The sequence below is a fragment of the Pteronotus mesoamericanus genome, unplaced genomic scaffold (assembly GCF_021234165.1).
Source record: "Pteronotus mesoamericanus isolate MK-2021 breed Mesoamerican mustached bat unplaced genomic scaffold, CSHL_Meso_final contig_263, whole genome shotgun sequence".
Taxonomy (NCBI): domain Eukaryota; kingdom Metazoa; phylum Chordata; class Mammalia; order Chiroptera; family Mormoopidae; genus Pteronotus; species Pteronotus mesoamericanus.
The window spans coordinates 7993529-8009844 of NW_026555112.1; the positions used below are offsets into that span (position 1 = coordinate 7993529).

The window sequence follows — 16316 nt, forward strand, 5'->3', positions numbered from 1 at the left end:
CTTCAGAGAATGGGGCTGAGAGAGAGAGAGAGATTGAGAGAATTTTGTTTTAGGTGTTTGTCTTGATCAGGCTTCATGATTTGGAAAGAGAACTAACAGTAGTGTGGGGGTTGGACTGGTGAGGAAGTTGTTTGGAGTGAGGTAGTGCTGTCTGGGAAGCACAGGCAGGGAGACAAGTAATGAGCATTTCACTTGTCCTAAAACAGACGGTCAAGATTTGAACCAAGGACACAGCCCAGGGAATAAAAAGAAAGCAATAGACCGAATTGGGAGGGATTTTAGAGAGGAAATTAGCAGAACTCTTGCCTTGGAATTGGGTGAGACAATTAGCAGGTATATTGCTAATATCTATACGTTTTTATTTTGATAGGGAGAAGCTGCTACTAAATAATGGGTCTTGTCTTCCAGAAATGACTGGAATGGCTTCTCATCATGTTTACTTTCCTTTAGCTCAGAGGAGAAAGATCTTAGATGGTTGTAAGCCTTAACTTCCCAAATCCAGCTTGTGACTAAAGTTACCTTTAAGGGCTCAATTAAATAGAAAGGAGTAGGTATAAGAGTAGTTTGAGAACTAACAAGCAGAACAGAGACTGACTCATAGATGGAGAACAGATGACAGCTAGTGGAGGGGGAGGTTAGGGGTGGAGGGACTGAGCAAAAAGGTAGAAGGATTCATGAGCGTGGACAACAGTGTGGTGATTGCTGGAGGGAAGGAGGTATAAGGGGCTCAATGGTAATGGGAAGGATATATTAATAATAAAGATTTTATATTTAAAAAAAAGGAGTAGTTTGAGAGAGTTTTGATTTCTGTGTTGTACAGATGAGAGGAACCAGGTGTAGGGTGTTTTTTGCAGCTCCCTGTTGTGGGGCTTCTTCTTCCTCATTCTGCTGCTGTGTCATCTCCCACTGCTGACTCACCAGCCCTGCCCTGCTTTCTAGAAACTCTTTTTTTCCTTTCATGACAGTGTGTTCTTGAATCCTATTACATTTCCCTAGTTCCTTTCTTTCTTTTTTTAAGATTTTATTTTTTTTAGAGAGAGGGGAAGGGAGGGAGAAAGAGAGGGAGAGAAACATGTATGAGAGATACATCGACTGCTTGCCTCTTGCATGCCCCCAACTGAGGACCTGGCCCACACCCCAGGCACACGCCCTGACCAGGAGTTGAACCAGGGACCTTTTGGTTTGCTGGCTGGCACTCAGTCCACTGAGCCACACCAGCCAGGGCTCCCTGGTTTCTTGGTTGGCTTTCTCCCTGTTTCTTTGTCCGCTATAGCGCTTTGTGCATTGTACAGCAGTCTGTCTGGTGTGCTTGTCTCTCCTGTGAGCCCTCCTCAGGGGCAGAGATGGTGTCTTACTTGTGTCTGAGCCCACAGTACCTCCCTAGCATGTAGTAGGTGCTCAGTGGATTGGTGGCAGAGGGAAGCTTGTTTCACTTCTAGCTATTATAGGGTTCTCTGGTGGCTGGGGCACTCATCAGCTGTGTTACTGCCTATGGCTTCTTAGCTCTTTAATTTACACAGATTCTGAATGACAACGTAGACATTAGAACTTATGGAGTGAACAGATGTAGGAAATACAGGAGGGAAAAGTATATGGGAGAGAGAGTACCATTATGAATATGTGACTTGAGGTAGAGTCATCTACTACCAGATGGTTGTAAATGAGAATCTGGAACTCAGCACAGAGGCCTGAATTTGGTAGTTATTAGTATATATTCCAAACTTTATTTTAAGCATTTATTTAAGCTCATAATAAATTATTCATTTATTTTCAAATTACAGGTGAGGAAGCTGTGCTATACTGCCTCTATTCTCAGTATCCTATCTCTAAGTTCAGTTGATTTTACTCTCAGAATGTCTCTTCTGTTGTGTGTTTCTTTTCACTTTCACTGTCCCTCATTCTTTTTTCATCCCTGAACTATTGCGACTGTCTGCCTTTGGTCATCACCTTATGACATCATCCTTCAAATGGTCACAATATTTACCCTGACACACGGGAGTGCATGCATGCATGCGTGTGCGTGCGCGCACACACACACACACTCTTGCTGTTTCTTCTGCTTTTCCACTGGAGTATTATGTCCAAACCCCATTTTATCACTCTCCAGAACAGCTGAAGTTCATGTCCGGCCGCCTTCCCCTGGCTTAGCTCTCCCTGATGCCACCGTGCCTGGCTTCACTCAGTCGTTTAGGACTCAGCTTCCCCTCCCTGCCTTCAAGGCTTAAATGAAATGTCCCCATCTCTGAGATGATTTCCTTATAAGTTTTTCTATAACACTTTGCTTTGAATAATACATATTTCTCTCCATCTTGCGTGATGGCCAGTTGTCTGCATGGCAGTGACTTCCCAGACTTAAAAACACTTTAGAGTGGGAAATTCATCTTGTTCATTTCCCTGTAACCACAGGAAATATTTATTGAGGGACTGAGTGAATAAATGAATATGAATGACTAAATACAAGTGAGTGAAAGGATGTTTTTGTTTAAGTGCAAGAAATAACTTTCTTAACTCTCCTCTGCTTGGGTAACTTTTACTAATTCGAGTATAATGAAAAATTGGAACTCATGTTGGAAATGTACAGTGTGTTAACATTTTAGAATTGCTTCCAGACGATGTTTTTTGGTTTCACATTGTTGTTTTTGCTATTGGGTTGGCCAAAAAGTCCGTATGGGTTTTTCTGTAAAATGAAAGACACACTCTTCATTCTTCACCAATAACTTTATTGATTTGGATATTTTGAGTATGTCAGCTCCCTCCCCCATGGTAAAATGTTGATTGTTCTCAATGTCTCAATTTGATCACTATCAACTTCAACTCATCTACCCGACCATGGAGCATTGTCCAGTGAGAAATCTCCAGCATGAAACTTCACAAACCTTTGAAATGTTCCATTAGTCATAGTACCTTCTTCATATGCTGCACAAATCTTTTTTTGTTTTAGTTGCATTTTTACCTTTTTGAAATAATAAAGCATAATATGCCAACAATGTTGCTCATTTTCTTCCATCTTCAATATTAAAATGGCTACACAAAAATTCAGCAATTTTGTAAAGTTTTTGTTAGGCTCACACTCATATAACAGCTGTCACAATACAATCAAACAAAATTGTTTCAAATGAAGACAACTAAGTACTACTAGAGCCATCTTATAGAAAAAAACAAAACAAACTTTTTGGCCAGCTGAATAAAATGGTATATAAAAAACTGTAAGTAATATAGTGAAACCATGCATGGAGCTACACAATCACTTTCTTCTCTCTCTGAATAGGAGAGCATATCGAGACAAATTGAAGTTTTGGACTCATTGTGTACTAGCAACATTGATTATGTTTACTGTATTCTCATTTTTTGCTGAACAGGTAAGTTTTATATATTTTATGAGGGGATCAAATAATATTTCTTGATATATTAGTATTTGATTCTTTTAGAAAATGATACAAAGTTACAAGAAAATATGAATTCATTCTATTAGTTTATAGCTTATATGTCAATATGTGAAATATATTTCATAATATTCAGGCACCAGGCATAATAGCCTTTTATTGATTATTCTTTTTACCTGGAACTCAATAGATTAACTTGCAGACTTCAAGCTAAAACTGAAAAGCTCTAAGTACTTTTAACCAAAAACCACCTAGAATTCTCATCTGATACTGTTTCCAGTTTTTTTCTTATATCCTTTTAAAAGCGACTGAAGTATCTTATCTTCATTTTTCCTACTCAGTTTTTCTTTGAATTGCTGAGAGTTTTCTATGTAGGCACACACAGCCTCCTTCATGTGAGGTTCCAGGAGGAGGAAGAGAGAGATTTCTGATGTGAAAAGAAAGGGACAGGAGAATCCCTACTAGGCCACATGCATGAAATGCTCTGAAGAACAAGGATTGCAGAAGCAAGGGAATGGTGCCTGCACAGGCCTGACTGGGGCAGGGCCAGCAAACCTAGCCTCAGCCTCCTTTCCAAGTGGCTGTCAAGTGGAACTTTTTTTAGCTATCACTTATGGGAAACTTACGCTGAATTTACTTACAACCAAGAAGGAAGAGGAAGTCCAAGTACTGAGAGTGCCTGGGCTTCTTGCCGCAGAGGGAAGGCGATTCAGGGAATGGAGGCTCGAGCAGGGGGGCAGGACTGCAATTTAAACCTGCATCTACTTTTCAGGAAATACAGATCTTGTTCTTGATTTTTGTTGCCATTATTCCTGGCAGGTAAACATTTTTTTAAAAAATCTTAAAAAGACTGTACCCACTTTTAGAGCAGGAGGCCAGGGAGGAACCTGCGAGCCTGCTGTGCTGGCCTGCAGCGGCGTAGGGGAGGAACCATGAGTGAAAGGAGCAGCGGGTGGCAGCAGCAGGGCATGGGGGTGGGGTGGTCAGTCTTTCCTCTGTTTCGTTTACACCAGTGGAGAACTGGGAACCAAAGAGGCAGGAGGAAGTGGAAGAGAAGAAAAGAATGAATCTCCTCTCCTCTCTGGCACCCTGCTCTTTACCTACTTGAATCAAATTCCTTAACCTCTACCATGCTCACAATCAAACCAGCCCGTGCTGCCTCTTCCTCTGCCTCAGAGCCCCAGCGCATCATTCAAACCTTGGGGGTTCGTGCTTGCGCAAAGACTTGCTTCCACCTCGAGATGGAGGGGACAGTAGAGTCCCAAATTGAAACCATAAAAACATTTATTTTTTTTCATTGAAACTTTAACGGTGGTCAATTTTCTATTTCAGATATATCATAAATAGACTGTTTCCATGAGAAAGAAATATTTATTCAAATGAACCTTTTGTATTGCAGCCCATTCATAAATTGGATATTACCTGTATTTTCAAATGATTGTTGCCATATTTAAGTATAGTGGGAAATGGTGATAGGATATTAATATAGGTTTTTAAAAATTTTTTAATGAATTCTATCTTGCATATGTAGTCATTTTCAAACCTGGAGATAGCGTCCTAATGGCTAAAAAGAGCCAGTTTCTGTCAATAAAAATTCTGCCTTCACAGATATCTTGAAAATAAATATGCTTGGTAATCACTATATAAAAATCTGTAGCTGTAGGTCTTCAAAAAGTGAAGCTTGGACCAAAATAATTTTAATTGTTGTGGGTTTAAATATTTTGTGGGCATATCTGTGGTATATTGACCCTATAAAGCCAAACAAAAGTAGTGATTGATTTTGTTTTGGGTGGAAAAATAAAATTTGTTTGCTGTCTGTTTTTTAAGTGTAAGACTGGACATGGTTAAGATCATATGACTCTCAGAAAGTTTAAAGTTTGTCAACATGGAAATTAAAGTTTATTTTCTGTTTCACCATTTAGTTAATTGCACTTAAGCGGAAGATATTTCCCAGAAGAAGGATACAGAAAGAAGCAAGTCCTGATCGAATCAGGGTATAGAAGATCTTCATTTCCAAATCATCTACCTCAGCATTCACTGAGAATTTTAAAGCTTGACATCACAGAGATGTCTTCATGATGTGATGCTTGGCCAGCTTGGCCTGAAGAAGGAAAAACATCCAGTACAATACTTGTTTTATGGCGTGAATATAGCCTACTAACCAGGAATTATTTAACCAACACACTAAAAACTTGTGTGGTGAACAGTTCTGAACTGATTTTACCTTCAAAGCATTTGCTCAGGGATCTGAGCAAATTCTTTTAATGAAAAAGCTCACTGATCAGAGATGGCTGCCAAGTTCCCATAGCAACCATAGCCAACAAACTTAATATGAGAAACCTAGGCCAGTTTGGGATTGCTGAGACCCCAATTTTTGCATTCCAAAGCCTTTTGCTATGGCTTTACATTTTTGGTCTTTTGTTTCTCTTTTTTCCATTTCTCATTTTTAAAATAAGTAGCTACTAAGTTAACTAGTTATTTTTGCTTCTGAAAATAATGAATTGGGATGTGTAAACATGTTTTGTAGATACTATTTAAATAATGCAGCAATATCACCTTCTATTGGCAATATCTAAATTAAGAATTTTATTAATGTTTAAGACTCTTAAGTGGGCTTAAATTAACTTACAACTACTGAGAAGCTCAATGACTGGCATCTTAAATACTTTGTCCTTGTTTACTTTAGCCCCTAAGAATACTGTGATTTTATTTGATGGCCTAATTACCAAGGGCTAGAGTTAAGTAGCAGAGCTACTTTTCAGATGTAATTATGTTTTGGAAATGTACATATACAAACGGAAGTGCCTCATTTTAGAAATGAGTACTGCTGATGGTACTGGCACCTTATAGTATTGTCTATTTTTTTTTTAATAACCATCAGTATATTCCAGCTGGTTTCTTAAATGCAGGGATCAGCAAACTTTTTCTGTAAAAAGCCACATAGTGAAATATTTGCAGGCCACATCTGTCTCTGTCACGTTTTCTTCTTTGTTGTTTAGTGTAGTTAATTTAAAACATCTTTTTAACCTTTAAAGATTGTAAAACCATGTTTAGCTTATAGCTGTACAAAAACAGGCCACCAGCTGGATTTCGCCCACAGGCCATCGTTGGCTGATCATCGGGATAGAGAATTTGTACTTTTATGTATGATGTTATTTATATCATTATGCAATAGATTTCTGGAGACCAGATTCCATGAGTCCTTTTTGAACTCTGACAGGTATTTTAGATCAGGATCTCAACAGTATTCTTTCAAAATGGCACACATATTTTGTAAAAAAGAAATTGTGATGTAAATATTGTGTTTGTGCTGTAAGAATTATGTATTTCAAAAGCTGAAGTCGTATTTCAAAAACTGACGTCTCATGAACAACCTACATTTTGTCTGATGCTTTTGATTTTTAAATCTTTGAGAAATGAGTTTATTGTTATCCGGATTCAATAGTCACTTGAGTGCTCGTACAGTATGTAAGGGTCTGTGCTAGACATTACTGAAAATAAGTGGAAAGTAGTATAAGGCTATGGTAGTATTATACTTTACTGGAGAATGTCATTTTTTAGGGGGGAAATAATTTCTAAATGGGATTTAGTATGTGGTAAAAATTTAGGGGGTGTCAGGTTATTTTAAAAGTGAAGAATTTATTCTAGAAAGGTAGAAAAATGATTGGGTGTGATGGAGATTTCTGTGGTTTGGGGATATGATTCACATCTGATTCTATCAAGAGTTTAATAGATAATGGGGTGAATAATAGAAACTTAGAATATTCATAGAATCTTGCAGGGCAACGGAACCTCAGAAGTTGATGAGTAGTCAAGTGATTTTTTTAAAGTCTCAGGATCATTTTAGTTCAAATGAAATTCTGTGACCAGTGTGTAATACAGAAGAAGGAAAGCTGTTCATCTTGCTTGACCTCAAGGTGGTACCTCTAAACTCCCAGATATTACTGGCAGAGCTTCGAACCTGCCCGGACCATGCCCTGCATTTTATCTCTGAGGACGCCAAGGTCAGGAAGGTTATGTCTGACAGCCAGTTAGGGGCAAAGGTGGATTGGAGCCCAGGTTATCTTGTTTCTTCTTTCCCTGTCCCCACCAGGCCATGTTGGCACCCCCTCCCCCATGGCAGAATGTCCCAAGCAGGTAAATCACCCACTCTGCAGTTGGATTCTGGGGTTTGAGTACTAGATCCTGGACAGTGTGTGCTACGATTCAGTTTTCTAAAATGTGGGAGGCAATACTGGTGTCTAAGGGAAATGACGTGACGCACCCTGCACAGTGCCTAGTAAATGTCAGTGGTGATGATGGTAGTCGTGAATATTTGCATAAAGGATCGTTATTCAGGCCAGCGCTGAGGTTTTTAGTGTAGTCAGGATGAAATGATTACATTGCCCTTAGGTAAGTGACACATTTTTTAATTAAAAAAAATTTTTGCTAACTTTATTTTTTCAAAAGTGTTCTTTAAAAAGATTATTCTACACATACCACAATGTACATAAATAATGACTAACAGGTCAAGGAAAAAAATAAATAAAAGGAAAATATAAACACAATTTAAGTCATCAAAACATTTGAGAAACAGCACCAACCCCACAAAAATTCTTCTAGAGTATAGAAAAGAGAAGGAAAACACTCTAGCTCATTCTGTGAGGTCAGTACAAACACACCCCAAAACCTGGCTCAGTTACTGCCAGAAAGGAAAACCATAGGCCATCTATCTCATGGATCCCAAGTGAAACACTAGTAAGCCAGATTTAGTTATTTCCTAAAGGAGCAATTTTTTATGATCAAAGTGAGTCCACCCCAGGAACACAAGGTTGGCCCAGAAATTCAAAATCAATGTAATTCACATGACCAGGACCAAAAAGAGAAATTGCACGATAATCTCAACAGGAATGTCTTGAAAAAAGTTTATTATAAAACTTTTAAAAGTAGCCTAGCACAACTTCCTATCTGTTCATCAGTTATCAAGATCTTGCCACATTTGTTTGCTCTATTCTTTTATTTGTTGATATATTTTAAAGTGACTCTCACACTTCATAGAGATAGGAGTACAGGGCCTCAGTTGTTGGGCAATAAAGGGGCTTCTTGTCGGTCTAATTTCTCCTTCCCATTTGCCTTAATAATAGCTATGAGCACCTTCTATGTACTAAATGCTTTAGGTTCATAATCTCATAGTCCTGTTGTACCTATAGGGACTAACTAATGTATGTGCCTTGCTTGAGGTCTATTAAGTGGCAGAGTACCAGCTTTTGATCTAAGTCACTCCAGAATTTACTCTTAGCCACTAAGATTCACTTGGATTTGCAAGGAACAATTGTAACTCAACCTGCTTAAAGAAAAAAACGAGGAAGGGGAAAGGAGACAGGTACCCTGCCAAGACTGTTGCTCAATACAGCTCATCCCTGCCTCTTTGCATGTTAGCTTTTCTCCCCATCGTGTGTGTTTGTAGCAGCTCCTGGCTCATGTCCCTCAAGAAGCAAGATGCTTCCTCTTTGGCTTATCCAATGTAGGAAACCTTGGTGGAGATGAATTACTTTGATCGGCTTAGTCTGGGTTCTGTGGCCAGGGGATGGAGATTCTTACCAAAAGAATAGGGGGGTGTTTCTGGGCTGCCACCGGACACTAGCTTCACAGGATGAAGATTGGGTGCATGTGGAAGAACAAATTTCTGGGTTAATTACTCAAGTTGAAGGTAAGCTGCCATACTGAAAGCAATTAGAAAAATCACATCTGTTGATTAGAATACAGTGAAACTTACAAATTTTTAATTGAAAAGATTCAAAGAAATGTTTGTAAAGCATCAGTACAGTACCTACCACATAATGAATACCCTATAAATGATTCAGAATTACGGTTATTATGTTTTGCAACTGGTTCTAAGTGATCTTTTTGATTTTCCTCTGCCAGTCTCACCTATGACTACATACTGTGCCAGTCACATTGCGTTTTCCTTAACATGCTATGTATTATACTTTTACGCTTCTGTATCCTTTCAAATGCTGTCATTAGTGCTTGACTTGTCATTTCCTTATCTGTTCAACTCATACTTCAGGGTCCATCACCAATAGTTCATCTACTGAGAAGTTTTCCAAGAAACTGACTACATCACTTTGAGTTCTTTGACACAAGAAGGAAACAAAGGATGGAATGTTTAGGGTTTCAAATGGCCTTAAGAAGATTTACACAATTGGTTACTTAAAAAAAAAAAAAAAAAGCGTTTTGTCAGAAATCCAGGTACTTAGCGTAAATGGGTGATGATATATATGGAAGAGTATTAACAATGTGGTCTTCTAAGAATTAGCCCTGAGTCTTGAACCAGGAAGTCTTGAGTGTGGTCAAGTCAATAAAACCCCAAGGCCTTCGTTTGTCACATCTAGGTAAAAAAGGAAAAATATATTATTAAAAACAAAAAACATTTGCAGAGCTGGTAGCAAACTAAGGCAGGAACAAAAGTCAAAATATATTAAGTTATTTGTGGGAAAAATACATGTGCATAGAAAAAAAAGAATGAAAGGTAATATTGCATATTTAAAATTGTGTATTAGTAAGGAGACTGAATTTCATTTTCATAAAATATTTTCTAAAAATTGATTTACAATAAATACTTATTTTATAACTAGAATAACAATTTCACAGTAAATGTTAGGTGAAATTTTAATGACCCATATTAAATTTTTAGAGGAAAGTAGAATGCTCTTTGTTAGTCGACCATAGGAAAGCTAAACTTTGGTTTCACTTTAAGAGACTTCCTGTGATGCAATAGTCATTCTAATTCTTGTGTTTTTATTTTGTTGGATGAAAAAATTTGAAACTTGAATATAGATGAGTTCTCTGTTGGAACTATAAATGTCAAAAAGATGATATAACTCAATCTGGGTTATTCATGGGTCAGATAACTCATTCATATCTTTTGTTCCTTATTTCCTTTCTGTTTTTCACATCTCTAAGTTTACTAACATTTGAGAAAATAAGGCAATGGTATTAGTAAGTCACCAGATAGCGATGTTGACCTGTCTTTGTTATATGTGACACAAGTTAGTGGTCCCAAACTTTAGGTGGTGTGAAAATAAGCTGGAGAATTTATTTGAGCTGCAGGCTCCCAGTTCCCACTTACAAAGTTAGTTTGGTAAGCCTTGAATGGGGCCCTGGAATCTGAATTTTAACACCACTTTCCCACTTCATCCTATGCAAGTGATCTTGATACAAGCTGGTACATGAACCATGCTTTCAGAAACTCTGATATTTGAAGCCATGTGTAATATGAAAAGATTTAGAGAAAGGATACAAATTGAGAAAAGAAAAAGGAGTAAAAGTCCTGCAGAACTCCAACACCTGAGTCCATTGATAGACGAAGAGCTAGCAAAGATTCTGAGAAGTTGCCAGAATCATAAGAGGATAATGAGAATGTGTAGCTATGGAAGCCAAAGGAAGATGTAATGAGGGAGGGAAAAAAAGTGGTCAGCAAGTTTTGACTCTTGCTGAGAGTCAAATGAGGTGAGGACCAGAGAATGACTTCTTGATTTAACAACATGGAGGTCACCAGTCACTTTAGAGTTAGCACAGGTTTGAAGAAGTGGGAGGGGCCAAAGCTGGTTTAGTGTGGTTTAGAATACATAGGAGAAGAGGAAATTGAGGCAACAAGTTTAGATCATTCTTTCTAGAAACTTTGCTAAGAGGAAGACGGGAACAGTAGCTTTTGGAAATAAAACTCTGGAAGTTTTTAAGTCGTGAGTAAGTTGAGTGTTTGAAAATGTTAATGGGAGGGAAAGAAAGAAACAGTGAATAGTGTAAGATTCTTGCAAGACAAGAAGCCATGGAACTCAGGACAAAGGAGGGATCTCTCTCCAATCCTAGCGATGGGTAGGTTGTAGATTTGATGGCAGAAGATTTGGCAATTTCAGTCTGAACTACTTCCTCAGAAGAAATAGGAAGAGAGTCCAATATTATGCATAAAGGGAGGTAGCAGGGTTGAAGTTTGAGTAGAAGAGGGGAAAGGGGGCTTAAAATGGTAACTGGGGAGAATTAGCTGGCAGAGGAAATGGGAGAATCTGGGGCAATGTTGGCCCAATTGAGGCTGGAACTCATAAATTGAAAGTGCTACAGATTTGCTCCATTTAAGTGATTTTCTCCATAGGCAACAGAGCTGGAGTGGGCACAGAGAGTTGGATGTTTGCAGAAAAAAACATTTTGCCAAATGCAATGAAAGCACAGGTTGTTATTTCCAAGAAATTGAAATGATGGAATTTGAATCTAAAACACGGTGGGAGTTGGGGGTGGCTCGTGTAGAAAGGGAAAGTAAAAGGGTAATGGATCGGAAGTCTTGATGACACTGGCAAATTGTCATAGAGGGAACAGATGAGACTAAGTGAGCTGGAAAGGCAGGAAATACTGGTTTGAGGACAGGATGTATGAAAGGAAATTTGAAGGTGGACCAGCTTCAGATGTGGCCATAGAAGTTGGGGAATTTGGAATGGAGTGCAGAGTAGGTCATTTTAGATAAGGGCATTAAGGATCTGAGAGCAGGAATCGATGTAAGAAGATTGTTCCAGATGCTGTAGTGTTCAGTGAATGCACAGGGGGAATCAAGAGGTAGATATCAATACTACTTGGGACTGTTCTCCATGGTGGCTGCACCAGTCTGCATTCTCTCAAAAATATAAAAATGGAACTTCCTCTTGACTCAGCAATTCTACTGCTGAGATTATACCCTAAGAATCATGAAACACCAATTTAAAAGAAGCTATGTACCTCTATGTTCATAGCAGTGTTATTTACAATAGCCAAGTTCTGGAAACAGCCAAAGCGCCCATCAGTAAATGAGTGGATCAAAAAATTGTGGTACATTTACGCAATGGAATAGTACACAGCAGAAAGAAAGAAGGAACTCCTACCCTTCCCAACAGCATGGATAGAACTGGAGAGTATTACACTAAATGAAATAAGCCAGATGGTGAAAGACAAATACCATGTGATCTCACCTCAAAAAAGGAACCTAATGAATAAACAGACAAATGAGCAAAATAGAACCAGAGGCATGGAAACACAGAACAGACTGACAATGACAAAAGTGGAGGGGGATGGGGGGTCAGGATACAAAGTAGGGGAAGGGACTAGCCAAGGAACATGTATGAATAGCCCACAGACATGGACAACAGGGTGGAATATTGTGAGAATGGGGGATGGGCTGGATGGAGGAGAGCAAAGGGGGAAAAATTGGGACAACTGTAATAGAACAACTATACAACTATTTTTATTTAATTAAAAAATAAAAAAATAAAAATTAATACCAAAAAAGGAAAAAAACTGCTTGGGACATCTGCCTAGAAGATTAACTTTCCAAATTATGCTTTGATTATTTCAAAATTTCCAAGGTGGCTCCTTTATTTTTGTGGAATGACAAGGGGGATGCAACAGAATAATGAGAAAGTTATGTTCCTTAAGGAAGGTGATAGAGTGATCCCAAGGGGAAGGTCTAGGGCAATAGGAGGAAAGAAAAAATAAAGAAGAGGTGTAATGGGTAGGCAAACAAGTAAGAGATAGTGTGAGAGGGGAGCAGCTATTAAGCTCTCCTATGAGGACTTGGAGGGAAAGAGCCCCCCAGTTAAAGGGATATTTGGAAGTTGAGAACAAATGAAAATTTTATGTGCAAAGGGCCACCTCACTATATTTTTAATATAATCAATATCATTTGCCAATTACAGGCAAAATTAGATGGGACAACATGTGAGAGATTAGCCTCAAGACTGCTAGTGCAGTGACTTCCATGGGGTCCTAAACCAGTCTATGCAAGCAGTTTTTCATTTGATTAAGTAGTTGTTGATTTCTTAGGTCCTTTTTGAGAAATGCTTCCTTAAAGATTTAGAATTCCTGTGACATTTTATATAGTCTAAGTAAGTCTTATATATTAAAGAACTGTTATATTTTCCATTAAAAAATTCACATTTGTTAATAACATATTAATTACAATTTTTATAATTAAAATCTGTATTTTCTTTGTTATTAAATCTGTATGGCACTGCTAGGCATGCATATGCTTGATATTGAGGAAATAGTATACCAGTGACTCAACAGACAAATTATTAAAAATAAGGTGTTTAGCAAGTTGCTGGGTGTAAGAATAAGATCAATATTAGAAAACAACTGGGTTTTTATATACAAGTGGCAATTAGAACAAAATAGCAATAAAGTGTTATTTATAAATAAATTTAATAAAAATGCAAGCTCTGCACAGAGGAAAAAATTATCTTTATTGAATAATATTAAAGAAGTTTAAATAAATGGAAAATGTACTACATTCAAGAATAGGAAAACTCAGTTCTTTCCAAATTGATTTATACATTCAGGGCAATTCCAATCAAAATCCAGCAGATTTTTTTTTCATTGAACATGGAAAACTGATTCTAAAGTTTACTTGAAAAGCAAAAGTTCAAGAATGCACAGGCTACTCCTGAATTAAAAAAATTATATGTGAGCCTTGCCCTATTAGTTGATGAAAACTTGTTTTGGGACAGGGATAGGCAAACTGATCAGTGGAACAGGCTGAGAAGCAGTGGAACAGGCTAGAGAAGCAGACGTATGTCATGTGCTGTAGGGAAAGCATGCACTATTCAATAAATTGATTTCCACATAGGAAAAAAATAATTAAATCATTCCTCATCCTCACACCATGCATACAAATTAATTCTAGATGAACAAATACTTAAAAATGAAAAAAACCTTAATATTTTATGACTTTAAGATAAAGATGCAGAAGTCATAAAGGTTAATATCCAACATGTATAAAGACCTACAAATCAATGAGATACATGCTACTCAATTGAAAAATGAGCAAAAAGCAAAAATAAGTATTTTAGTGAAAAGAAAGGAAAAATGTCAAATAAGCATAACAAGATCTTAAACTTATGAGTGATTAGAGAAATATAAAAGAATATCCCAAAGATATTTTGCACCTACTAGAATAACAAAACTAAGAAATCTAATTATACCAAGTGATAATGAGTAAATTGAACAATTTGGACTCCCTATGTTGGTGGGAATATAAATTGGAAACCAACTTGGCATTACAGAGTATCATCTAACTATGACCTAGCAACTTCATACCTAGATACGCTGTAAAAACTTTAGCATATAAGCACGAAATTAGAACATTTATAATAGCATTATTTATACAGGCTGAAATCTTAAAATAACCCACCTGTCTTCAGAAAAGAAAATAGGTGAATAAATTTTGGAATCAAGTCACAATGGAATATTATACAGTGGTGAAAATGAAAGAACTATAGCTACATGTAATAATATAGAGTTTCAGTAACATAATGTTAAGCAAAAAAATGACAGTGGCAGAATACTACATAGAACATGGTACAGCCGTCTGTACTACCCAAACACAAACATAACTAGTCTGGGTTGTTTAAGGACACGTAATGAAACTTAGAAAATGGGAGGAGTGAATATTTACACAAAATCCAGGATAATTTTTTAAAGTATCTCTGAATGGAAAATTGGGAAATGCTATGGAAAGGACTTTCTGAAAAGATTCATTGGGTTCTGGTAAAATTGTACTTCACAAATTAGGTAGTGGTGCTTATCATGTCTCATAACTTACATATGCTTTTGCAACTTTCAAATATTATAAAATTTTAAAATTTAAATTAAAAAGAGAGAAACTGGAAAGCCACAGATCTCAAGCGTATTATGCATAGGCAGTCGCCTGCAACGCGCTCTGGCTCAGCAGTCTCGCGATCCCTCACCCATGTGGGGCGGGGGGTGGGGCGGAGCCCCGCTACCCACTTCACGCATGCGCACAGCGGACAGCCAATCAGCGATGCTTCTAGGCTTTTCTCCCGCTTAAATTCGGAGTTACCTCAGAGGAGCGTCGCGGCTGCGAGGCAGAGACCTCTGGTGAGGAGCTGGGGTTGGTGAGACAGGAGTACAGGGGGCACCTGTTGGAGACCTGTAATTGTGGTCCTCAGCCACTGGTTTTTTTTCAGGTGTGAGGAGCGTAGGAGTTTGTCCAGGGTGAGAGTCGAGCCAGAGGTTACTCTTGGTTTGTGAGGTAAATCTTTCTAGGTGGCTCCACCTGGGGCTTCTAACAGGAAAATTAGGGCAGGGCCCTGAGCTGGCAAGGGGCAAGAGGCCCGAAGAGGCGCGGAGGTGGCGACGAAGACCGAGGGGGCGACTGGGGCCGAAGGACCTGAGAGGGAAGAACGACCCCGGGGCCGAGGGGGCGACCGGGGCGGAAGGACCTTGAGCGGGAAGAGAGGCCGAGGAGGCCCCCGGGGATGAGGGGGCGGCCGGGGCTGCCAGAGAGGGGACAACTTGTGCTGTGGGGTCGGGCAGGGGGGCAGCGACCGGGGCCGAGGGAGTGAGAGCGTCACCGAGACTGAGGGGGGTGCCCGAGGCCGGAGCGGTGCGGGGGCGACCGGGGCTGAGGGGCTACGAAAGTGACCAGGGGCGAGAGGCCCTGGGGCCGAGAGGGCGACCAGGGCCAAGGGGGCGCCTGGGGCCGAGGCAGTAAGGGGGCACCCGGGGCGGAGGGTGTGAGTGGGCGACCGGGGCTGACAGAGAGAGGGGACAAGTTGGGCTGAGGGGCGGGGGGGGGCGGCGACCGGGGCTGAGGGAGTGAGGGCGTCACCGGGGTTTGGAGGAGCCCGTGGCTGAGGGGGCGACCGGGACTTAGGGGCTAAGGAGACGACCGGGTCGAGGGGGCGACCGAGGGCTAGAGGACGACCGGGCTTGAGGGGCTATGGAGGAGACCGGGTCGAGGGACCTTGAACGGGCGCGGGGCCCGGAGTCTACGGTGCGCTCGGGGCTGAGGGGCCAAGAGGGCGGCCAGGAGCGAGGGGGCGCCCAGCGTCAAGGGACCTTAAGCCGGCGAGGGGCCCTGGGGCCGAGGGGGCGCCCGGGGTCGAGGCGGTGTGGGGGAGCCCGTGGCTG

General features: G+C 39.8%; 1 protein-coding gene across 2 annotated transcripts in view; it reads left to right on the forward strand.

Moving 5' to 3' along the window:
- The window catches only part of GNPTAB (N-acetylglucosamine-1-phosphate transferase subunits alpha and beta), a 61274-nt gene extending 54526 nt beyond the window's left edge, over positions 1–6748 (forward strand). For both annotated transcript variants that reach the window (XM_054574627.1, XM_054574628.1), the window contains 2 exons: positions 3269–3359; positions 5306–6748. In XM_054574627.1, the coding sequence (XP_054430602.1) occupies positions 3269–3359; positions 5306–5383 (169 nt within the window). In that variant the 3' untranslated portion in view covers positions 5384–6748. The remainder of the gene's footprint in view (positions 1–3268; positions 3360–5305) is intronic.
- Positions 6749–16316: the final 9568 nt, after the last annotated feature.